Raw genomic sequence first — 25,262 nt, 5'->3', positions numbered from 1 at the left:
CAAGAAGGTCTGGGTTCGAGCCCCGTGGCCGGCGAGGGTCTTTCTGTGTGGAGTTTGCATGTTCTCCCCGTGTCTGCGTGGGTTTCCTCCGGGTGCTCCGGTTTCCCCCACAGTCCAAAGACATGCGGGTTAGATTAACTGGTGACTCTAAATTGACCGTAGGTGTGAATGTGAGTGTGAATGGTTGTCTGTGTCTATGTGTCAGCCCTGTGATGCGACTTGTCCAGGGTGTACCCCGCCTTTTGCCCGTAGTCAGCTGGGATAGGCTCCAGCTTGCCTGCGACCCTGTAGAAGAAGGATAAAGCGGCTAGAGATAATGAGATGGACGGATGGTGTCCATGATAGTTATGTGATTCCGAGGACCACATTGGAAATAAGTCCTTCCGATTTCACGTGTTATCCTGGTTCTTAATGTCTTTCATACATGTTTGTATTTCATCTCATCTCATCTCATTATCTCTAGCCGCTTTATCCTTCTACAGGGTCGCAGGCAAGCTGGAGCCTATCCCAGCTGACTACGGGCGAAAGGCGGCGGGGTACACCCTGGACAAGTCGCCAGGTCATCACAGGGCTGACACATAGACACAGACAACCATTCACACTCACATTCACACCTACGCTCAATTTAGAGTCACCAGTTAACCTAACCTGCATGTCTTTGGACTGTGGGGGAAACCGGAGCACCCGGAGGAAACCCACGCGGACACGGGGAGAACATGCAACTCCACACAGAAAGGCCCTCGCCGGCCCCGGGGCTCGAACCCGGACCTTCTTGCTGTGAGGCGACAGCGTGTCCACTACACCACCGTGCCGCCATGTTTGTATTTGTTACATGTTTTACATTATTTACCGAATAAATCAAATCAAATAAAAAGTATTATAAATAATCATCTGGGTGTCGATAACTGTGGACAAAGGTGTCACGTGATCTGAACCGCTAAGTAATCGGGAATTTTTCTCTCAGTGGAAGTTTGAGTAATTATTCATGTACAATTTAAAGTCTTTTCTACTTTTGCAACGGCCAAAAGATCGTTCAGGTGTCGATAATCGTAGCCGCCGCTCTAGTGCTACAGTAGGTAGCAAAAATGCTAACGCTCACAAGCCGCTCCAGTCAAACATCCATACTAGCATACTAAACAGTATGAACAAATGAGCCTGCTGCTAGTGATTGAGTTCTTGAGCGTCGTCATGGTTACACCGTCACGCGAATACTAGCATACTAAACAGTATGTGAAAATATATTATTGTCCTGAATCGTGTATTAAAACGACAGAATGTTATATTTAAGTGGAAATCTTTGATACTAAACGATATGGCAAATGTTATATTGTTGTAATTTGTCTTCATGTTTATGTAGAAAGGTAAAATGAGAGTGTAGATCCTGCACTAGGAGATTTCGAGCAAAACCACAGATGCAGCAAGACAGCGTTTTTATTCCTCCACTGAGGTTATCTGATCTGAAGACTCATTTCCTCTTTAATTAAGTCTGTGAAGCGTCCCCTGTGTCTTTCTGCATGGTGAGTACGAGCTCGGTTCATTGACACAGCGGCGGTTGGCTGCTTCAGGACCAAGGACCTGGACACAGTGGAGTTTTATCCTCGTTAGCCACTTGCTACTGAAGCACATCGGCGTTGCACTGAACTCAACTCATTCCGGGCTGCTTGCTCATATCCCCGTGTCCAGGAGGCGTTATCAGGTATCCGACAACCTCCTCCGGGCTCAGAGGAACAGGGTGAGACGCGGACTCGGGCGAATTTTAATCATTATCTCAATTAATTCAGCTGCATGCCAAAGCAGGGACATCCAAAGGCACCGTCGCGACTGTGATACTCAGGCGGGGTTTTGATGCACCTCTAGCGGCGGCGTGAGCAGGAAAGACCGGGGCTGTAACTAAGGCCTGTTAATGAATGGGGAACATGATCACAAAGATGCTCCGAGTTGTATGGTAATAGGCTTCTGTTTTTGCGTTTTATTTACAAGCAGGCTGCTTTGTAAAACAACACAAAGTCTGGACGCTGTAGAGAAGCCATAATGCGAGTTTTTTTTTTTTTTTTATTTCTGAGCATAAATAACACATTTAGAGAAATCACTTTCCAATTTTCCTGTTCACCCCGAGTTCATTCTCCAATTATGCTCTTCAGACTACATCATTAGTGTGTATTGTTTTCTGAAAAGTGTATTCTGGGTGTCGTAACGCACTGCTTTCTGCTGCTGAAAAGTCTCTTGAGAGGAAACAAGCTCGTGCATGCTGATGTCGCCGGATGACGTCAGTCTAATTTGCATATTCAGTGGATCGTTTGCATATCATGAAGAATTTCTGCAGACAGAATGGAAATAATCCAAGTATAGGGGATTACATAATCGTATGGGGCCGAGTAAAATTAAGGATAAAAGTGCATATTCTGGACCAATTTCGTTTTTTTTTAAAATATGAAAGAATGTCCCTTTACACACTCATCCAGAAGGGTAATTTTGCACAAGGCCGTCTGTCTACAGCAGAAACAAATAAAATAACAAAACGCGTCTGGAAAAATCCCAACGGAGTCTGGAGCCAGATTCGTGACGTCACCTGCGGAAGCTCCAGCAGGCTGTGCGAACTTTGCACGGTTTCAGTGCACAGCCTGTGTAGACCAAGCGCTCCCATTTCTCTCTCATTGTCCGGTCTTTTGGAAAACGATGAGTACTAATCCCATCAAGATCGGTGTTGCTACACCCTCCTACGATACATCTGTTAACCATTTTAATAATTACGCGATAACGTTGAAGAAATTAGCAGAAAACCACCAGGTCGTTTTCTCATAAACAAACCAGCTCTGGCGTAGGATTCAGAGGGAGGCGTCCCGCACGCGACGTCACGAAAATCAATGTTTCCCGGGAAATCCAAATGCCAAGTTTTTTCAGAGGCGGACCAATTCACCTCAAATGGCTCGATTTCAACTGAATTTTTCTGGTATTGCGCAAGGTAAAAAAAATGCACAAAATGCAAAATGTTACAGATATTTGACCAAAGTTTAATATAAAATAGGAGAATTACATTGATCTTGGGGCGGCATGGTGGTGTAGTGGTTAGCGCTGTCGCCTCACAGCAAGAAGGTCCGGGTTCGAGCCCCGTGGCCGGCGAGGGCCTTTCTGTGTGGAGTTTGCATGTTCTCCCCGTGTCTGCGTGGGTTTCCTCCGGGTGCTCCGGTTTCCCCCACAGTCCAAAGACATGCAGGTTAGGTTAACTGGTGACTCTAAATTGACCGTAGGTGTGAATGTGAGTGTGAATGGTTGTCTGTGTCTATGTGTCAGCCCTGTGATGACCTGGCGACTTGTCCAGGGTGTACCCCGCCTTTCGCCCGTAGTCAGCTGGGATAGGCTCCAGCTTGCCTGCAGCCCTGTAGAACAGGATGAAGCGGCTACAGATAATGAGATGAGATGAGATAAATACACAGGTGATTATTTAAAAAAATATATGGTACCCTATGAGTACATGTGGCTACTGTTTATAAATAAAATTGTTTTCTGATCCCATGTCCATACAGTAAATATAGCATATATATTTACTCTATGAGGCAGTAGCCACAAAAATAAACAATTTAAAACTGACAGAAGTAAAATATACCAAGTGTCTGTACTTTATATTATTCGACTCTTACCTCTTACAGTTTTCGAAACTGAAACCTCCGAACCGAGGTTGACATGCACACGCTGTCGCCATGACCCAAACTCTTATTTCCCGGAAAAGGCCCGGCGCTAGAGCTCAGTGGTCTCAAGACTCTTTTCGACGACTTCCTGTAACAACTCGGAAGTGCGTCACATCGACATCACACATGGGACCACTGGCCGAAAGAAGGCGAGGAAAGGGGGACGACCTGGAGTATATTTTAAAATAGGAACGCACTTTCCCTCTCTAATAAGTGTAAACATGTCTGAAAGCGAGGCGGCACGGTGGTGTAGTGGTTAGCGCTGTCGCCTCACGGCAAGAAGGTCCGGGTTCGAGCCCCGTGGCCGGCGAGGGCCTTTCTGTGTGGAGTTTGCATGTTCTCCCCGTGTCCGCGTGGGTTTCCTCCGGGTGCTCCGGTTTCCCCCACAGTCCAAAGACATGCAGGTTAGGTTAACTGGTGGCTCTAAATTGACCGTAGGTGTGAATGTGAGTGTGAATGGTTGTCTGTGTCTATGTGTCAGCCCTGTGATGACCTGGCGACTTGTCCAGGGTGTACCCTGCCTTTCGCCCGTAGTCAGCTGGGATAGGCTCCAGCTTGCCTGCAACCCTGTAGAAGGATAAAGCGGCTAGAGATAATGAGATGAGATGTCTGAAAGTGATTTCTTTCGTCTAGTCCAGGGGTCGGCAACCCTAGGCACGCGTGCCACAACTGGCACACCGAGGAATTTCCAGTGGCACACTGATGATGATACACAAACTTAATTATTCAACACATTAAAAATGTTCAAACATCATCTTGAACTGTCATTGGCTGTTGCATGCTCTTTTAGCATGACTACACAATAATATAGCGCCCCCCCCCCCCCCCCCCCCCCCCCCCCCTCCCCATATTTCTCACGAGATGGGCCCACTTGATGCAGCAGTTGCGCTAAGATGGCAAAGAAGCCGACAGTTCGGGCTTTCCTCTCCTCGTGGACCAAAGAATATGGGTTTGTTTCTCAGAGGGACCGTGCTGTGTGCACGTTGTGTTTTGAAAGTGTTGTGTGTCGAGCATGCAGCGTTAAACGTCATTTCGAGGCAAAGCACGAAAAGACTTTCAAAGATCAGGCAGATAGGGACGAATCAATCTCATGTGCAGTGTGCGGATATGGGAAGCAAGCCCACACTTTAACATTCTTTGCCTCAGCTAAAAACAATGCCACTGAAGCTCGCGAAATAATTTCTCACTGCATAGCTAAACATGGAAAGCCATTCACAGACGGTGAATACATTAAGGAGGCCTTTCTCTCCAGCTCGGATAGTCTTTTTGAGGGGCTGCCAAATAAAGAGACAATAAAATCAAGAATAAAAGACATGCCCGTATCAGCCAGAACTGTTGAGCGACGAATTGGTGAAATGGCAGAAAACGTAAGGGTGCAGCAAACAACTGGCATAAAGTGGGTTAAAGTGTGTGAGGTTAATGGCATAAAACAAGTGCGATGGTGTTTTACATTTGCTCAATGCATTAAATATCCATATCCGTCTAAAATGCGTGGTGTCTAATTACACATAGTTAACAACACCTATTTGAATGGCACACGAGCTAACGAGAAAATTTCTAATTGGCACTACATGGCAAAAAGGTTGCCGACCCCTGGTCTAGTCCGTTTATTTCGAATGGTGAACCGAATTGTATACACTCCCCGGCCATTTTAATAGGAACACCTGTATGCTCATGCGCAGTGTGCGATTGTTACACTGATTCTTACAACATGATGACCTCGTGGCTACAGGATCTATATGAGGCAGTAGCCACAAAAATCCTTTATTTCAGTCTTCAAAAGCAGCAGACAAATATAATGCACGCAGGCTTGTCGCTTATCTACACCAAGTCACATAAAATACTTTGTTTTGAAATCGATAAAATAAATCACAATTCCACCTTACCTTTGAATAGTTTTAGACCAAACTTCGTCGCATCTTTAGTGCTTTTAGGAACAGCATTTTCTTTCATCGTTTCTAATTCTTCCGCACTTGCGCTTGGCAGCCATTTTGCCGAGTCGTTGGAGGTGGTTATCGAGAAATGATCGGAATCTCTTGACCAATCAGTGTAGGAAATCATGCATAATCACCTGCGTATTTATACTCATACTTGCTAATTTCTTCCAGACAAAACAAAGCAGTGGGAGTGAATAGTTGAGAAATAGACATGTATGAAATGGTTATGGATGGAATAACTCGCTCAAGAAAAGAGTTTAAAAAAAGAACTAAGAAGTGCATGGGTGGGACATCAGTGTTGATCAGTGATTGGTTGTATGGAACGGTAGTGATCAGGTACTTTGTTGCTGGGAACAATGGTGTCACGGAACAGACAGGAGAGGAGATCAAATGCGCTCAAACCACAGTTTATTAATAATAGGGGAAAAGGGAGTTGGGAGAATGTGTGTGGGTGAAGTCCAGAGGCAGGAGAACTGAGAGGCAGGGATGGCTGGTGGTGACGTCTGAGGTCTCCTATCCAAGTACTGACTGGGCCCAACCCTGCTTAGCTTCTGAGATCAGACGGGACCAGGCGTAGTCAGAGAGGTGGGGCTGTAGGCTGACAGCTCTTGGTTTACAGGCAGTCTCCCAGCAAGCAGTTCCTCAGCAGGCTGGAACACAGAGTCACAAATCAGGTAGCAAGATAGGGGGCAGAAATGCAGGGTCAGGTTACCAGGGCAGAAGAGTAGGGCTCCAGGCAGGGTTGCTCACACCAAGCAGATGGAGAGGCCGGCGAGCAGCAGGGCTGGGCGAGCTGGAGATCAGGCGAAGGTACAGGAGAGGCAGGCAAGAGGCAGAGTCGACAGAACAGAAGGCAGATTAGGTTACCGGGGCTGGAGAGCAGACAGAGTCCGACGGAACAGAAAGTCTTCAGGAGTCAGAGTAGTAGGAACAAAGAGCAGGTTATCAGGCTGAGAGTTGCAGACGATCTGACACTGAGGCTTGGGAGAACTGCGGCTTAAATACACACGGGGGAAGCAGGTGATCGGCAACAGCCAATGACAGTCACTGAAAGTTAATAAGAGGAAGTGAGTGCAGGCGTGGCCGGTAATGCTGAGTGGAGATGTTACCTGAAGAGAGAAGCCTACAGGTAGGACCATGACAAATGGTGGCCAGTGATTGGTTGATTGTTGGGAACATCGGTTTATGAAAACACAACTTCGTCAACTTGTATAACCAGCATCTGTGATGTGAGCTGGAGAGCTGTGTTGAATTCAGGGCAGTCGATAATGTCTGCTCAAAAGTTGTAAGATTCTTCGTTAGGATTTCTTTTCGAAAGAAAGTCACTAAAGAGCTATAAAAACCCCAATAACTATTTCCCGATCCTGTTTTTATGAATAAACTCGCACACATTCAGGGCTCAAATTATGTCAGTGAATTTGATTAGAAAAGATCTAAGTCCCTCGTTAAAACACCCCAGCATTTCAGCCCTATATTTCCCTTGATACCGATTCTTTGCTGATATAATGCATCCTTACCAATTAGAGTCCTGTGTAGTAAATAGGGTTTACTGAAGTAGAGGCCTGTATCTGTGCATTAAGCTGCCTTGAGGCCTTAAATAGTCTCCTCTCATCTCTCTAGCCGCTTTATCCTGTTCTACAGGGTCGCAGGCAAGCTGGAGCCTATCCCAGCTGACTACGGGCGAAAGGCGGGGTACACCCTGGACAAGTCACCAGGTCATCACAGGGCTGACACATAGACACAGACAACCATTCACACTCACATTCACACCTACGGTCAATTTAGAGTCACCAGTTAACCTAACCTGCATGTCTTTGGACTGTGGGGGAAACCGGAGCACCCGGAGGAAACCCACGCGGACACGGGGAGAACATGCAAACTCCACACAGAAAGGCCCTCGCCGGCCACGGGGCTCGAACCCGGACCTTCTTGCTGTGAGGCGACAGCGCTAACCACTACACCACCGTGCCGCCCCCCCTTAAATAGTGTCTGGAAATTTCAAAACCTAATCGTACAGGGATAGAGGGTGTTCTGACTCTTTAGTCTTCACATTGTTTCACTGTTCCATGCTTTAAAATTGAACGTGTAAGTGTGATGCAATGTTGCTGCAGTGTGACGACTTCTATTTTCAGATTTTTAAAATGTTTTCTGAAAGGCTGATTCATAAAGACATTCAAAAAAAAAATCTAAAACAAACAAACCAAAAGCATCCAAATATCAGTTGTGTTTTTGTGTTGTAGGGAATGACCGAAACCCCTTGTGAAATTAAGTGTATTATTTATAGAACAGGATTTACAGTGGTGCTTGAAAGTTTGTGAACCCTTTAGAATTTTCTATATTTCTGCATAAATATGACCTAAAACATCATCAGATTTTCACACAAGTCCTAAAAGTAGATAAAGAGAACCCAGTTAAACAAATGAGACAAAAAATATTATACTTGGTCATTTATTTATTGAGGAAAATGATCCAATATTACATATCTGTGAGTGGCAAAAGTATGTGAACGTCTAGGATTAGCACTTAATTTGAAGGTGAAATTAGAGTCAGGTGTTTTCAATCAATGGGATGACAATCAGGTGTGAGTGGGCACCCTGTTTTATTTAAAGAACAGGGATCTATCAAAGTCTGATCTTCACAACACATGTTTGTGGAAGTGTATCATGGCACGAACAAAGGAGATTTCTGAGGACCTCAGAAAAAGTGTTGTTAATGCTCATCAGGCTGGAAAAGGTTACAAAACCATCTCTAAAGAGTTTGGACTCCACCAATCCACAGTCAGACAGATTGTGTACAAATGGAGGAAATTCAAGACCATTGTTACCCTCCCCAGGAGTGGTCGACCAACAAAGATCACTCCAAGAGCAAGACGTGTAATAGTCGGCGAGGTCACAAAGGACCCCAGGGTAACTTCTAAGCAACTGAAGGCCTCTCTCACGTTGGCTAATGTTAATGTTCATGAGTCCACCATCAGGAGAACACTGAACAACAATGGTGTGCATGGTAGGGTTGCAAGGAGAAAGCCCCTGCTCTCCAAAAAGAACATTGCTGCTCGTCTGCAGTTTACTAAAGATCACATGGACAAGCCAGAAGGCTATTGGAAAAATGTTTTGTGGACGGATGAGACCAACATAGAACTTTTTGGTTTAAATGAGAAGCGTTATGTTTGGAGAAAGGAAAACGCTGCATTCCAGCATAAGAACCTTATCCCATCTGTGAAACATGGTGGTGGTAGTATCATGGTTTGGGCCTGTTTTGCTGCATCTGGGCCAGGACGGCTTGCCATCATTGATGGAACAATGAATTCTGAATTATACCAGCGAATTCTAAAGGAAAATATGTCAGGACATCTGTCCATGAACTGAATCTCAAGAGAAGGTGGGTCATGCAGCAAGACAACGACCCTAAGCACACAAGTCGTTCTACCAAAGAATGGTTAAAGAAGAATAAAGTTAATGTTTTGGAATGGCCAAGGCAAAGTCCTGACCTTAATCCAATGGAAATGTTGTGGAAGGACCTGAAGCGAGCAGTTCATGTGAGAAAACTCACCAACATCCCAGAGTTGAAGCTGTTCTGTACGGAGGAATGGGCTAAAATTTCTCCAAGCCGGTGTGCAGGACTGATCAACAGTTACCGGAAACGTTTAGTTGCAGTTATTGCTGCACAAGGGGGTCACACCAGATACTGAAAGCAAAGGTTCACATACTTTTGCCACTCACAGATATGTAATATTGGATTATTTTCCTCAATAAATAAATGACCAAGTATAATATTTTTGTCTCATTTGTTGAACGGAGTTCTCTTTATCTACTTTTAGGATTTGTGTGAAAATGTGATTTTGTTTTAGGTCATATTTATGCAGAAATATAGAAAATTCTAAAGGGTTCACAAACTTTCAAGCGCCACTGTACATCACATTTCAGGATATTTATTTTAGGTCTGTTTATAAGAAGCCTCTGTCTGTTTCTGTGTGTGTTTCAGGATCAGTGATTGGACATGACTGCCTTAAGGCAGAGGAAAAGCAGTAAAGTGAAGGAAGCGAGTCTGGAACCTCAGAGTCAGCGGTGTGAGCATGCAGCTGGCAGCACGGATAAAACAACTTTTGGTCAGTACCATTTTGCTGTCCTGGACTCAAAGTCTGCTATCGCAGCACAATAGACCATAAAAGTACTATGATGGATTTTAAGTCGTAGTGTCTAAGCATTTAATACTGCTTGGCGCAATATCATGGTATGGCGTAATTGTATTTATGTTTTCAGGAGGCACATCATGGTGGACGGTGATGTGTGTTATCACCGGTTCAGTAGTAGGAGTTAGTCTGGGCCTGCTGTGTTGCATCTATGTGGCTACACTTCATGAAAATGACCTGTGGTTTTCCAACATAAAGGTGAGCTTTCAGTGTAATGTTTCCATCCTGTTGTAATATAAAGCAGTAAAGGGACTGGTCTTTGTATAAAGCACTTCGCGGAAAATCACTTTAATGGCTCAATTCAATTTTAGTTCAATAAACAGAGGAAGTGTTATTTAATACGTTAGGCATCCCAGAAGCTTTTAAAATACCAGTTATTATTAAAGTTTGTGTGTATTATTTAGCCCTTAAATGTATGAGTATTTCCCCGACTGTTCGTTATGTACATCAGGTAGTTATTAATCTGGCACTAACACAAACTAATCTACTTTCAGCTATGTCACACACAATCTATCAACAGTTTTTTTTAACACATTATTATTATTATTATATACCTCCTATTGACAAATTGACGGTGGTGTAGTGGTTAGCGCTGTCACCTCACAGCAAGAAGGTCCGGGTTCGAGCCCCGTGGCCGGCGAGGGCCTTTCTGTGCAGAGTTTGCATGTTCTCCCCGTGTCCGTGTGGGTTTCCTCCGGGTGCTCCGGTTTCCCCCACAGTCCAAAGACATGCAGGTTAGGTTAACTGGTGACTCTAAATTGACCGTAGGTGTGAATGTGAGTGTGAATGGTTGTCTGTGTCTATGTGTCAGCCCTGTGATGACCTGGCGACTTGTCCAGGGTGTACCCCGCCTTTCGCCCGTAGTCAGCTGGGATAGGCTCCAGCTTGCCTGCGACCCTGTAGAACAGGATAAAGCGGCTACAGATATTGAGATGAGAAATCCCATTGGATGTTGCTGTGGCTGAATTCTGATTTAAAAAAAAAATACACTGAATTAAGTTTTTAGTTTTTCAGCTCGTAATATACAGGGTGTCCCAAAAAAATTTACTCACTCAATGGATTTAAAAAGTGCATACAATTTTTTTTTTTTTTTTTTTTTTTTGGGACACCCTGTACTTTGACATCCGTATTCAAAAAATATTTTATTGTAATAATTTTAGAAAAAAACAAAGTGGAAATTTATTTATTTATTTTTTAATTTTTTATTATAATTAAAAATATATATATATTTTGGCTACTTTCTGACCTTTCCTCGGCTATCTGCTGACTAACCACACCTTGGGTAAGAAGCATCATCAGGGGGAAGCTGTGGCCTAATGGTTAGAGAAGCAGCTTTGGGATTAAAAGGTTGCTGGTTCAATTCCCTGGACCAGTAGGAATGGCTGAACGGAAATGCATTTTCGGGTGAGAGTACACTGTGTGCATTTTGGCTGCCACTTCTCACTAGAGCTTTTTCTTTTTTTTTTCTTCCCTTTGTTTTTCTTTGTATTTTTGTTTGAATGTTTTGTCCACCGGTTGTGGCATAGCTCTGAACCCAGTTTTGGTGTGGGTTTCCTCCAGGCCTTGGTTTGCTATGGGTGATGTCTGTGCTCCTCGCTATGGACTGCAGTGAGCTCGTTGCTCTTTTCGCATTGGAGTTGTTCAGCGCACTAGGGCTGTGCGATGTCCCCTTAATTGGCATCAACAATGTTTACAGTGCAAACATCGTGATGGACGATCATATCGTGGGCGGGGGGATTTTAATACCACATTATTAAATATATTATTATTATTATTATTAAAAGTATTAGATACTCATCCAAGGCTTTGGCACGTAAAGAAAAAAAAGGCGCTCGGTGATGTGGAATATTTGGCCTTGATAACGGATATGTGGTCCAGCTGCAACATGATGCTCTATATGTCAGCTACCGTACATTATGTGGACCGAGAGTGGGCAATGCAGTCCAAATGCCTGCAGACGAGTTTCATGCCAGAGACACATTCAGCGGACAATTTAGAAGACGCATTGCGCGAGACACTTGCCGCATGGAAAATAGAGGAGAAAAAGATCGCCTGCAACAACGGGGCGAATATTGTCACAGCCATCAGGCAATTGAAATGGCCGTGGTTAAGTTGTTTTGGGCACAATTTGAACCTGGCCATAACCAACTCGCTTGCGCAACAGAGGGCCAGTACAGACCGAGCGTTTGGAGTTTGCCGAGCAGTCAACACTGCGTTTGCGCACAGCTGGCTTCGGAGAAATGAGCTGCGCAAAGCGCAGGTGGAAATGAACCTCCCCGAGCACTCACTGATCACGGCAAGATATTAATCTGCTCTAACAATGAAAGACTAGTATTCAAACTATGAGAAGAAACTACACTTAAGCTATTACTCATTGTTTATTTACACCATATCAATTGAAGATGCGTTTCGGCCTTTAGTGCGCACTTGAACGCGCTAATTTTTCCAATTTATTAGTGTTTGAATTATTGCACCAGCTTTTAAAATCATGATTTAATATTGTTTTTTTTTTTTTTTACTGTCTTTACATTTGTCAGAAGCACCTTCATTCTTCCATTTGGTTTGACATTATGGCTTAGAGTGGACCATTTTGTGTCTGAAAGTAGGCCTATTTACCAGATTAAAGTTATTTGACTTCTGCCGAAGTCTGCGCTTCACTGCCGTTTGGGGTGCAATATTTCCTGACTGAAGTCGTTAATAGTGGCTATTTATTTGAACAACATGACAAATTTTACATTAAAAGTATAGTGTAGGCTAAAAAATGAAGTCAAAATGTATTATTAGTAGCATACTGTATTTGTGTAACCACATGTTATGTTCACTAGCACGTCCCTGCAGCATAGCCTACGTGAACAAGCGGTAATAGGATATTACTTTATAATGATTTATATAATTATGTATTTATAATTATATATGTTATATAATATATTTATATATTAAACAAAACTAACTAACTAAACTAACAAAAAACTAACTTTTTAGGTTAAATAGGCCCAGATGATACCGTATATGCATGATTATGACAGGAGGGGGCGTGGTATCATGATGGTGGCTCTTCATCGTGATGGATGACCACCATCGTCGATGGACGATGGCATCGTCTATCGGCACAGCCCTACAGCGCACTGTGCGGCGGTGCTTCTGTGCTTGGCACGGTGTTCCGAGCGATGTTGCCCGGTGGCGTCGCGGTGGCTGTGCAGGCGGTTTGGGACTTATCTTCGTGCGCCTTTTGGTGGGACTGTGGTGGCTGCGCTATTGGAATTACATCCTGACCCTCTTTTGGTGGACTTCTTTTTTTTTTTTTTTATTTCCCTAATTGTAAAGTGACCTTAGGTGTGAGAAAGGTGCTATATAAATTGAAATTATTATTATTATTATTATTATTATTATGAAGTGCCCTTGAGCAAGGCACCTAACTCCCAACTGCCCCCCAGGCTGCTCTGGGTATGCTGTACGTTGCTCTGGATAAGAGCGTCTGCTAAATGCCATTTACGTAATGTAATCAATTCGGATACCAGCTGTCAAAGTGTCTGTGATGCTCCTACATCATCACTTCATCATCAAAACGTAGAACAGAGCTTAGATGCTCTGTACAGATGACAGCGGACAAAATAATTAAAAGGAAAAAAGAATATAAGCAACATCAAAGATATTTTAGTCACTACTTTTACATGCACAAAACATGTCCTTATTCTGAAAAAGACAATATTTCTGCTAAGCTGTTTACATAGATATGGAAACGAATCTCATTAATATTCCCGTTTACATGCAGCCGTCCATACCCCAGCCTTGCAAACTGTCTGTCTGTTTTGTATATTACATACAGAGTTGACCGTAAACAGGAAAGAGGCTGTGTGACGCAAACTGCCATAAAAAAACCCAATTCAGATGCATATTCTATAGGGAAGCCATGGTTAGAGGGGAAAAAAAAAAAACCTTTGGGACCAAAAGGTCACCGGTTCGATTCCCTGGACCAGCAGGAATGGTTGAAGTGCCCTTGAGCAAGGCACCTAACCCCCAGCTGCTCTCCAGGCTGCTCTGGGTATGTTCTAGGTCACTCTGGATAACAGTGTCTGCTAAATGCCTGTAATGCAATGTTAATGTAATATTCTGAACGCGCTATATACATGTCCAAAGAATGCTCCTAAAACCTGCATCATATCAACAGATCCCACTTGACTTAATCAGAAAATGCTAAATGTGGAATATGTTGACGTGATCCGTATCAAATTCCGAATGTTGTCATACTCGGAATAATAGTGGAACATTAACGTGCGGGTAAATGTACCGAGTGAGGGGAATCAAGTCTTTTGTTATTTAATATACTTAATATAATTCTCCCTCACTGTAAAGGTAGACAGTTCTGTGCGAAAGTCTTAGTGCATATCCTGGACCAATTTTGTTTTTTTGTTTTTTTTATATGAAAGTATGTTCCTTTACACACTCATCCAGAAGGATAATTTTGCACAAGGCCATCTGTCTACAGCAGAAAAAAATAAAATAAAAAAACGCGTCTGGAAAAATCCCAAGGGAGTCTGGAGCCAGATTCGTGACGTTACCTGCGGAAGCGCCAGCAGGCTGCGCGAGCTTTGCACGGTTTCAGTGCACAGCCTGTGTAGACCAAGCGCTCCCATTTCTCTCTCATTGTCCGGTCTTTTGGAAAACGATGAGTACTAATCCCATCAAGATTGGTGTTGCTACACCCTCCTACGATACATCTGTTAACCATTTTAATAATTACGCGATAATGTTGAAGAAATTTGCAGAAAACCACCAGGTCGTTTTCTCATAAACAAACCAGCGCTGACGTAGGATTCAGAGGGAGGCGTCCCGCACGCGACGTCACGAAAATCAATGTTTGCTGGGAAATCCAAATGCCAAGTTTTTTCAGAGGCGGACCAATTCGCCTCAAATGGCTTGATTTCAACTGAATTTTTCTGGTATTGCACAAGGCAAAAAAATTTTGCAAAATGTGACAGATATTTGACCAAAGTTTAATATAAAATAGGAGAATTACATTGATCTTGCTCCTGAATTTACCCGTGATGTGCACTTTAAGCACGTGTAAAGAAATGCTGTAGACCAAAAATAGCTTTAAAATAATGAAATGTTTTAACATTAAAAAATACTGTGAACAGCAGTAAGCCATAATAAATGAAACACAATCTATATTTGGTGTGAGATGACCTTTAGCTTTAAAAAAAAAACAAGTTGTCGTCTCGGGTACAACGAGTGCAGTTTTATAAGGAAATGAGCTGTAGGTTTTACTGAGTATCTTGCAGAACCAGCTCAGATACAAACTTTTTTTTTTCTGTAACATTTAATTTTGTGCTGGAAAACAGACGTTTGGACTCTAAAATGTTTTTGTACTGAGTCGATAATGTAGAAGTCATAAAATGGAAATCTATAACAAAGTTTGTATGAAAAAAAAGGGTGCCTAAGACTTTTGTACAGCACTGTAGTTCAGTCACATTTGGCAGTGATATTTTTCCCTCGTATGTAGAATGAGTGTGGGGCGTCTTTCACTGAAACTGGAGTGGAATCAAAAATTTAAATATGATTTTTAACTTTAAAATGCGAGAAGGTAAATTGTGGTCAGAATCAGAAATACTTTAATAATAATCCCAAAGGGGAAATTTAGCACAATCTGCAGTTGGTCACACTCAAGAAGAGAAAAGAAATTACAAAATTATAGATATGCAAAATATATATATATATATATATATATATATATATATATATATATATATATATATATATACACATGTTATTTACCAGCTGGGAGGTCCGTATCATGAAATACCGTGACCAAGGTCTTGAAAGTACTGAGCGAGGCCCTCTGGGGCGAGGTCAGTATTCAAGGCCGAGGTCACGGTATTTCACCATACGGACCGACCTTAAGCTGGTAAATAATATATTTTCTTTTTTCTTTTTTTACCAAATTCTAACCGAAAACGAGAGCGCCCAAAAGGGAAAACCGAGCTGCCATTTTGAATCCTCATTCACGGCTGTAATGCAAATTGCTTCCTCCTCGGTATACAAGTGCACTTCCATGGCAGGAAAAAAACTACATTTTGCCGCCTATGTAGTCCCCTATTTATACAAAATTGAGTCATTCAGGATTCAGCTATGTTTTTGCTCGGCGTTAGCAAGTTACAGGTTTTAGCTTTCTCCTGAAATGTTTTCTTTTATTTCTTCTTCCTCAGGGTAGTAAAACTCGCTTTCGCTGTGAACACTGTCGTTATCGCTATCCATGATGTAAAATTAATGCTATTCTCCTGAGAAATGCTGGCAAAAATTTATAAGATTTTTGATAATCTTATAAATAAATCTTATTTAAAAAAAAAGATAAATGTTGGCAAAAAATGCTACTATGTTTGTTGTTGTTGTGACCGAGCGAGTTGCCAGAGGTCTGTAACCAGGGTCTGTATCGTAGGATATAGACCCGCTTGCCAGCCAATCAGAGCACAGGATTTGATGGAAACTGGACCACAAAAAAAAATTATATATATATAATATGAATATCAAATATGTAAAAAATAAATATATGTAAAAACGTTTAAAAATATATAAAACTTAATACATGTCTTATTGCACATAAATCAGCATGTGGAAGGAAAAATGTGCGAATGGACAAAAGAAAGTTACTGCACGGTTGTTGTTGTTGTTGTTGTTAGAAATATTGTACATAAGAAAGTAAATAATAGCTGTGGTATGTAGAAGTTATTACACGGGCACTGCACACTGAGTGAGATATTGCATAGTGATTTGGGATGTGTGTAAATAAGACACCGATTTCAGTTCAGGAAAGCGTGTACTTTTCAGTACTATCCAGGGTGTTTCAAAAAATGTGATATTTCACAATCTAATAACTTTGCCGATTCTTGTTCAGTTGACCTCAAATTTTAACAGCGTGTGCGGAAACAGGTCAAAATTTAATGTTTAATGTTTTTTGTTTTCATCTTTTTAGCTATAGAAATGCCATTCACTGGAAAAGAAAAGGCGTTTTGTGTGTTAGAGTACGCTCGAACAAGACTGTACAGCGTGCATTTGTGAGAGAATTCTCTAAAAATATGGTACCCTATGAGTACACGTGGCTACTGCTTATAAATAAAATTGTTTTCTGATCCCATGTTCATACAGTGTGTGTGTGTGTGTGTGTGTGTGTGTATATATATATATATATATATATATATATATATATATATATATACAGTGGTGCTTGAAAGTTTGTGAACCCTTTAGAATTTTCTATATTTCTGCATAAATATGACCTAAAACAACATCAGATTTTCACACAAGTCCTAAAAGTAGATAAAGAGAACCCAGTTAAACAAATGAGACAAAAATATTATACTTGGTCATTTATTTATTGAGGAAAATGATCCAGTATTACATATCTGTGAGTGGCAAAAGTATGTGAACCTCTAGGATTAGCAGTTAATTTGAAGGTGAAATTAGAGTCAGGTGTTTTCAATCAATGGGATGACAATCAGGTGTGAGTGGGCACCCTGTTTTATTTAAAGAACAGGGATCTATCAAAGTCTGATCTTCACAACACATGTTTGTGGAAATGTATCATGGCACGAACAAAGGAGATTTCTGAGGACCTCAGAAAAAGCGTTGTTGATGCTCATCAGGCTGGAAAAGGTTACAAAACCATCTCTAAAGAGTTTGGACTCCACCAATCCACAGTCAGACAGATTGTGTGCAAATGGAGGAAATTCAAGACCATTGTTACCCTCCCCAGGAGTGGTCGACCAACAAAGATCACTCCAAGATCAAGGCATGTAATAGTCGGCAAGGTCACAAAGGGCCCCAGGGTAACTTCTGAGCAACTGAAGGCCTCTCTCACATTGGCTAATGTTAATATTCATGAGTCCACCATCAGGAGAACACTGAACAACTATGGTGTGCATGGCAGGGTTGCAAGGAGAAAGCCACTGCTCTCCAAAAAGAACATTGCTGCTCGTCTGCAGTTTGCTAAAGATAACGTGGACAAGCCAGAAGGCTATTGGAAAAAAAAAATTTGGACGGATGAGACCAAAATAGAACTTTGTGGTTTAAATGAGAAGCATTATGTTTGGAGAAAGGGAAACACTGCATTCCAGCATAAGAACCTTATCCCATCTGTGAAACATGGTGGTGGTAGTATCATGGTTTGGGCCTGTTTTGCTGCATCTGGGCCAGGACGGCTTGCCATCATTGATGGAACAATGAATTCTGAATTATACCAGTGAATTCTAAAGGAAAATGTCAGGACATCTGTCCATGAACTGAATCTCAAGAGAAGGTGGGTCATGCAGCAAGACAACGAACCTAAGCACACAAGTCGTTCTACCAAAGAATGGTTAAAGAAGAATAAAGTTAATGTTTTGGAATGGCCAAGTCAAAGTCCTGACCTTAATCCAATGGAAATGTTGTGGAAGGACCTGAAGCGAGCAGTTCATGTGAGGAAACCCACCAACATCCCAGAGTTGAAGCTGTTCTGTACGGAGGAACGGGCTAAAATTCCTCCAAGCCGGTGTGCAGGACTGATCAACAGTTACCGCAAACGTTTAGTTGCAGTTATTGCTGCACAAGGGGGTCACACCAGATACTGAAAGCAAAGGTTCACATACTTTTGCCACTCCCAGATATGTAATATTGGATCATTTTCCTCAATAAATAAATGACCAAGTATCATATTTTTGTCTCATTCATTTAACTGGGTTCTCTTGATTTACTTTTAGGACTTGTGTGAAAATCTGATGATGTTTTAGGTCATATTTATGCAGAAATATAGAAAATTCTAAAGGGTTCACAAACTTTCAAGCACCACTGTATATATATATATACTCTAGGGGTGGCATGGTGGTGTAGTGGTTAGCGCTGTTGCCTCACAGCAAGAAGGTCCGGGTTCGAGCCCCGGGGCCGGCGAGGGCCTTTCTGTGTGGAGTTTGCATGTTCTCCCCGTGTCCGCGTGGGTTTCCTCCGGGTGCTCCGGTTTCCCCCACAGTCCAAAGACATGCAGGTTAGGTTAATTGGTGACTCTAAATTGACCGTAGGTGTGAATGTGAGTGTGAATGGTTGTCTGTGTCTATGTGTCAGCCCTGTGATGACCTGGCGACTTGTCCAGGGTGTACCCCGCCTTTCGCCCGTAGTCAGCTGGGATAGGCTCCAGCTTGCCTGCGACCCTGTAGAAGGATAAAGTGGCTAGAGATAATGAGATGAGATGAGATATTTACTCTATGAGGCAGTAGCTACAAAAATGAAGCGTAAATCCAAAAATGAACAATTTAAAACTCACAGAAGTAAAATATACCAAGTGTCTGTACTTTATATTATTCGACTCTTACCTCTTACAGTTTTCGAAACTGAAACCTCCGAACCGAGGCTGACATACACACGCTGTCGCCATGACCCAAACTCTTATTTCCTGGAAAAGGCCCGGCGCTAGAGCTCAGTGGTCTCAATACTCTTTTCGACGACTTCCTGTAACAACTCAGAAGTGCGTCACATCGACATCACACATGGGACCACTGGCCGAAGAAGGCGAGGAAAGCGGGACGACCTGGAGTATATTTTAAAATAGGAACGCACTTTCCCTCTGTAATAAGCGTAAACATGTCTGAAAGCGATTTCTTTAGTCTAGTCCGTTTATTTCGAATGGTGAACCGATTTGTATACACTCACCGGCCGTTTTAATCGGAACACGTGTACGCGCATGCGCAGTGTGCGATTGTTACATTCTTACAACACGATGACCTCGTGGCTACAGGATCTATATGAGGCAGTAGCCACAAAAATGCATCAACTGCAATGCAGATTTGGACATGAAACAAAAAATTCAAAGAGGAAGGCTGGGTTAGGGTTAGGCACGAATATTGAAAATTTGTGAAATCGTTCATGGAATCCACATACCTTTTTGAATTTCTCTTTCAAATTGTGAGGAATAAATCTTCTAATGCTCAACATTAAGCCTGTTCGGTTTCATTTGCCTCGACTATGTAGTTCCTGGGATATTTACATCTCAAATAATATCCAATTTTTGAAACACCCTGTATATTAGAAAATGTGGAGGGTGTGTAGCGGCCTGGGAGAACCCTTCACACGGTCATTTTCAACTGTAGTATGCGTCGGTTTGAAAACCGCAGGGTTATATGCAGGGCTTAATTTGAGCCGGAACAAGATCCGGAACCTCCGTCGCCGGATCCGGCAGCTATTTTCATTTCATTCGGTGTTCCGGCAGCTATTTAAATGGGATCACCTCCGTGACCATCACAAAGGGGAAAAAAATAAAACAATAAATTAAATAAATAAGTAAATAAAAATGTGTTTAGTGTTCGGTTTTGATTTGATATCTGTTGTTGATTTCTCTCCTATGACATCCACAAAATCTATGTGAAAAGGGAAGGGGTGATGGCAAAAAAACAAGAAAGCTTACTAAAATTTTTCAAAGTCCCAGGACTGCCGGATCCTAAACAACCTAAAATGGACGACGTTGGACACAGTGACACTGCACCAGCACCTGCTGTTTGCGTCAAAATATTCAGCGGGGGACAGGAGGAAGACGGCATGTCAAGAGCCTCTTCATTATGAAAAAGAATATATTACACTCAAATTGTTGGTCATACATAAAAATACATTTTAGTTGTATTCAGCGTCACTTTTTATGTATGGCTCTCACGAAAATGTATTTGAAAATATGTGGCTTTCATGGCTCTCTCAGCCAAAAATGTTCCCGACCCCTGCCTTAACGTACGGTATGTGTGGAGAGCGAGAGTGAACTTGAGTGCCTGTTTGGAGAACATTCTGAGCGTTGTCCATTGTTGTCCAGGATTTGATAACTGGTGCTGTTGCAATAGATGTCATGCAATAGGCGTGTGTGCGTAAAGTTATAGTAAACCGCCCCCTGCCTTTTTTTTTTGAGTCGCCGGACCCACCCACCTCCTGCGTTCCGGCCCGGGACCTCCCACTTCACAAATTAAGCACTGCTTATATGAACTGATATATGTTTGTCTTTTGTGCGTTTTTCAACCAGAAGTAAAGTTCGAGTAAAGTCTGGTTCCATCCAAAAGGGAGAAAATTGAATTGAACGATTCCATTTGATGGTGCTGAAGGAGCATTGTGGACATTTTAACAGCTGCTATCTGTTTCCAGACAGAATTCAGTCACGCACATTTCGCTACCTTATTTTTGCATTCATCATGCTTATGAAAATGATAGACACACTGAAATGGAGCATCGGCGCAGAACTGTTCTGTAGAGACACTGATAGTGTTGGAATCTGTTTAGATACTGACCTTTGGTGAGTGAACAGAACAGGAGCACTGGAGCATTGCGTTTCTGTAGAGATGCTGCGATGGTGCATTAACATTAATTTGTTCCTGAACATGACGTATGAACAGGTGAATGTGCTTCTCTTCATCAGGGAGTGCGAAGTATTCTGTCAGAGACGGTTGGGAGACGGATGTACCGTAAGTGCAGAAGGTGTGTTTATTAATACAAGTGAAGACACTTCAGCAATCCAGAACAGCAGGCAAAATCGTAAAACGGTGAAACAGGCGATAGGTCGAGCGAGGCACAAACAGGCTATCGTAGACTCGGCGGAATCGAAAACGAGAAACAGGAAATCAGGGATCAGGAAATCAAACAAGGAAATTAGGCACGGTAATGTGTCAGCAATGCAACTCAATACTTCGCAAAGTAAGTGTGTTTTCACGGTTTTTATATCGGTGTGCTGATAGCGACTTAATCCTGTGCAGGTACGAGTCGTTTACGGCGCACGTGAGAGAGTCCGCTTGGCACGCGCGCTGTCCGGAGTGTGCCCGGGAGTCTATCTGATGCACGTGCCAAGGTGCACAGGTGTGACACTCTTGCACGAAATTAGTACAAAAATTAACATAGCTATAAATATCGTATGTCAAATTATTATGGCATGTTACAAAAATAAAGAAAAAAATGAGTCCTCATCTCTAATTCACGAGTCCAAATGCAGTTAATGCATGAGTTCGAGTCCAAGTCATCAGTGCTCAAGTCCAAGTCGAGTCAAGAGTCATTAAAATTAGGGCACGAGTCGGACCCTGGGTTCAAGTACTACAAGCCTGCTACTTCCGGTAAAATCATGTGCTCTGATTGGTTCCTTGGCAGGCAGAATTTTCCCATAATGCCTGTGGGTGATTACTGACTTTCTTTCCACGGTGCCGGCTTTCAATGTTGCAAAAAACAAACAAAACGACAGAAAAAGATGAATTGGAAATCAAAATGGAATCAAAAACGGCTGAAAGACAAACAAGAGTCACAGGGTTATTCAAGAAACGAGCAACGAAAAGCATTCAGGAACCGCTAACCACTAACAAAAATTCAGTTTTGAAACCGCTAGCTGTTTATTCTGCATGTGTGACTCAACTATGTTACAGATATGGTGACTGAAACAAGGACAAATACAGCCCCAATTACATACCGTATAACGGCGCCCAAATTACGGGCTTGTCAAAAGGCCCAAAATAGAACATATGAAAATCGTCCAAATTAGAAGAAAAAATCCTGTTTCATAAGGGTGGAGAGCCCAAAATATTTTTAAATTATTGTTAAATGTCATTTTTTGGCATATGTATATTTCAATTTGTTGTTCAGTCGCTTCATAACATGAAATGCGTCTAGCGATTACCGTAAACCAGGGGCGATTTCTCAGAGACAACAAGGGAAGCTGAACTTCCCCTAAAATTCTCTCCCCAAACTGCGGCGTCTACGACGTTGAATTCTCATTAAAACAATAACTTGCAAAACATAATATATCCCCAAGATTGTATTTACGTTCATAACTATTCCTATGTCATCCTGTAACTTATTTGAGTGATGTCTGACGAACTTGCAGTTCGCTACGAGAATCACCTTTGCTGGCAGCCGGGTATCCGTTGCAGTCTACGAGATGGCTCTGAACAGCCAATTTCGGCTAGTTGTTATTGGTTAAAATCGACAAAATCGTCACTTCCAGGGAAGCCGGGTATCTCTGGGGGTAAACAGGACATGGGAGGGCCAAGAAGCCGGGCTGATAAAGGATTATTGGAGGTGGTGTTTGAAAGACATGAGGAGGGCAGTCGCTGTACTTCGGCGTCGGCGAAGAACACGGTAAGCATGATCAGTCAGTCCCTAGCGGATGTCAAGAAAGTGTAGTCGTGTGCCAAAGTGCTGTCCGAATTTCTTTTCATATAAACGTTTTAGGGCTGTGCCGATAGACTATGCCATCGTCCATCGACGATGGTGGTCATCCATCACGATGAAGAGCCACCATCGTGATACCACGCCCCCTCCTGTCATAATCATGCATATACGGTATAATCTGGGCCTATTTAACCTAAAAAGTTAGTTTTTTGTTAGTTTAGTTAGTTTTGTTTAATATATAAATATATTATATAACATATAATTATAAATACATAATTATATAAATCATTATAAAGTAATATCCTATTACCGCTTGTTCACGTAGGCTATGGTGCAGGGACGTGCTAGTGAACATAACATGTGGTTACACAAATACAGTATGCTACTAATAATACATTTTGACTTCATTTTTTAGCCTACACTATACTTTTAATGTAAAATTTGTCATGTTGTTCAAATAAATAGCCACTATTAACGACTTCAGTCGGGAAATATTGCACCCCAAACGGCAGTGAAGCGCAGACTTCGGCAGAAGTCAAATAACTTTAATCTGGTAAATAGGCCTATACTTTCAGACACAAAATGGTCCACTCTAAGCCATAATGTCAAACCAAATGGAAGAATGAAGATTCTGACAAATGTAAAGACAGTAAAAAAAAAAACAAACAATATTAAATCATGATTTTAAAAGCTGGTGCAATAATTCAAACACTAATAAATTGGAAAAATTAGCGCGTTCAAGTGCGCACTAAAGGCCGAAACGCATCTTCAATTGATATGGTGTAAATAAACAATGAGTAATAGCTTAAGTGTAGTTTCTTCTCATAGTTTGAAGACTAGTCTTTCATTGTTAGAGCAGATTAATATCTTGCCGTGATCAGTGAGTGCTCGGGGAGGTTCATTTCCACCTGCGCTTTGCGCAGCTCATTTCTCCGAAGCCAGCTGTGCGCAAACGCAGTGTTGACTGCTCGGCAAACTCCAAACGCTCGGTCTGTACTGGCCCTCTGTTGCGCAAGCGAGTTGGTTATGGCCAGGTTCAAATTGTGCCCAAAACAACTTAACCACGGCCATTTCAATTGCCGGATGGCTGTGACAATATTCGCCCCGTTGTTGCAGGCGATCTTTTTCTCCTCTATTTTCCATTCGGCAAGTGTCTCGTGCAGTGCGTCTTCTAAATTGTCCGCTGAATGTGTCTCTGGCATGAAACTCGTCTGCAGGCATTTGGACTGCATTGCCCACTCTCGGTCCACATAATGTACGGTAGCTGACATATAGGGCATCATGTTGCAGCTGGACCACATATCCGTTATCAAGGCCAAATATTCCACATCACCTAGCGCCTTTTTTTTCTTTACGTGCCAAAGCCTCGGATGAGTATACTTTTAATAATAATAATAATAATATATTTAATAATGTGGTATTAAAATCCCCCCCGCCCACGATATGATCGTCCATCACGATGTTTGCACTGTAAACATCGTCGATGCCAATTAAGGGGACATCGCACAGCCCTAAAACGTTTCTTCTCATTGATGTCTCTGTACATTTACTCTGTAAATAAATGTAAATATTACTCGTTGTGCTCCGTTAACTTTCATCCATTCTATCAGTTTGATCATTCGTGAATTCACTCGTTTATTTCATTTGTAGTTCAGTCAACATGGTTGTAGGCTAGCTTGAGCCTTATTGGGATCTGCAGTGCTAGCTGCTAACAGCTGGCATCTACAGTGGTGCTTGAAAGTTTGTGAACCCTTTAGAATTTTCGATATTTCTGCATAAATATGACCTAAAACATCATCAGATTTTCACACAAGTCCTAAAAGTAGATAAAGAGAACCCAGTTAAACAAATGAGACAAAAATATTATACTTGGTCATTTATTTATTGAGGAAAATGATCCAATATTACATATCTGTGAGTGGCAAAAGTATGTGAACCTCAAGGATTAGCAGTTAATTTGAAGGTGAAATTAGAGTCAGGTGTTTTCAATCAATGGGATGACAATCAGGTGTGAATGGGCACCCTGTTTTATTTAAAGAACAGGGATCGATCAAAGTCTGATCTTCACAACACATGTTTGTGGAAGTGTATCATGGCACGAACAAAGGAGGTTTCTGAGGACCTCAGAAAAAGCGTTGTTGATGCTCATCAGGCTGGAAAAGGTTACAAAACCATCTCTAAAGAGTTTGGACTCCACCAATCCACAGTCAGACAGATTATGTACAAATGGAAGAAATTCAAGACCATTGTTACCCTCCCCAGGAGTGGTCGATCAACAAAGATCACTCCAAGAGCAAGGCGTGT

The 25,262-nt window shown here is 42.2% G+C and overlaps 1 protein-coding gene across 3 annotated transcripts in view; it reads left to right on the top strand.

Moving 5' to 3' along the window:
* Window positions 1-1,413: 1,413 nt before the first annotated feature.
* Window positions 1,414-25,262, top strand: part of dpy19l3 (dpy-19 like C-mannosyltransferase 3) — a 184,682-nt gene continuing 160,833 nt past the window's right edge. Inside the window, exons 1-3 of one of the 3 annotated variants that reach the window (XM_060911429.1) lie at window positions 1,414-1,517; window positions 9,605-9,728; window positions 9,883-10,010. In XM_060911429.1, coding sequence (XP_060767412.1) covers window positions 9,620-9,728; window positions 9,883-10,010 — 237 coding nt within the window. In that variant the 5' untranslated portion in view covers window positions 1,414-1,517; window positions 9,605-9,619. Of the gene's footprint in view, window positions 1,733-9,604; window positions 9,729-9,882; window positions 10,011-25,262 lie in introns of all 3 variants that reach the window. The other 2 variants (XM_060911428.1, XM_060911427.1) reach the window with 2 other exon arrangements.

Source organism: Neoarius graeffei, chromosome 27 (genome assembly GCF_027579695.1).
Source record: "Neoarius graeffei isolate fNeoGra1 chromosome 27, fNeoGra1.pri, whole genome shotgun sequence".
Lineage (NCBI taxonomy): Eukaryota > Metazoa > Chordata > Actinopteri > Siluriformes > Ariidae > Neoarius > Neoarius graeffei.
This window is presented reverse-complemented; position numbering and strand designations above follow the sequence as displayed.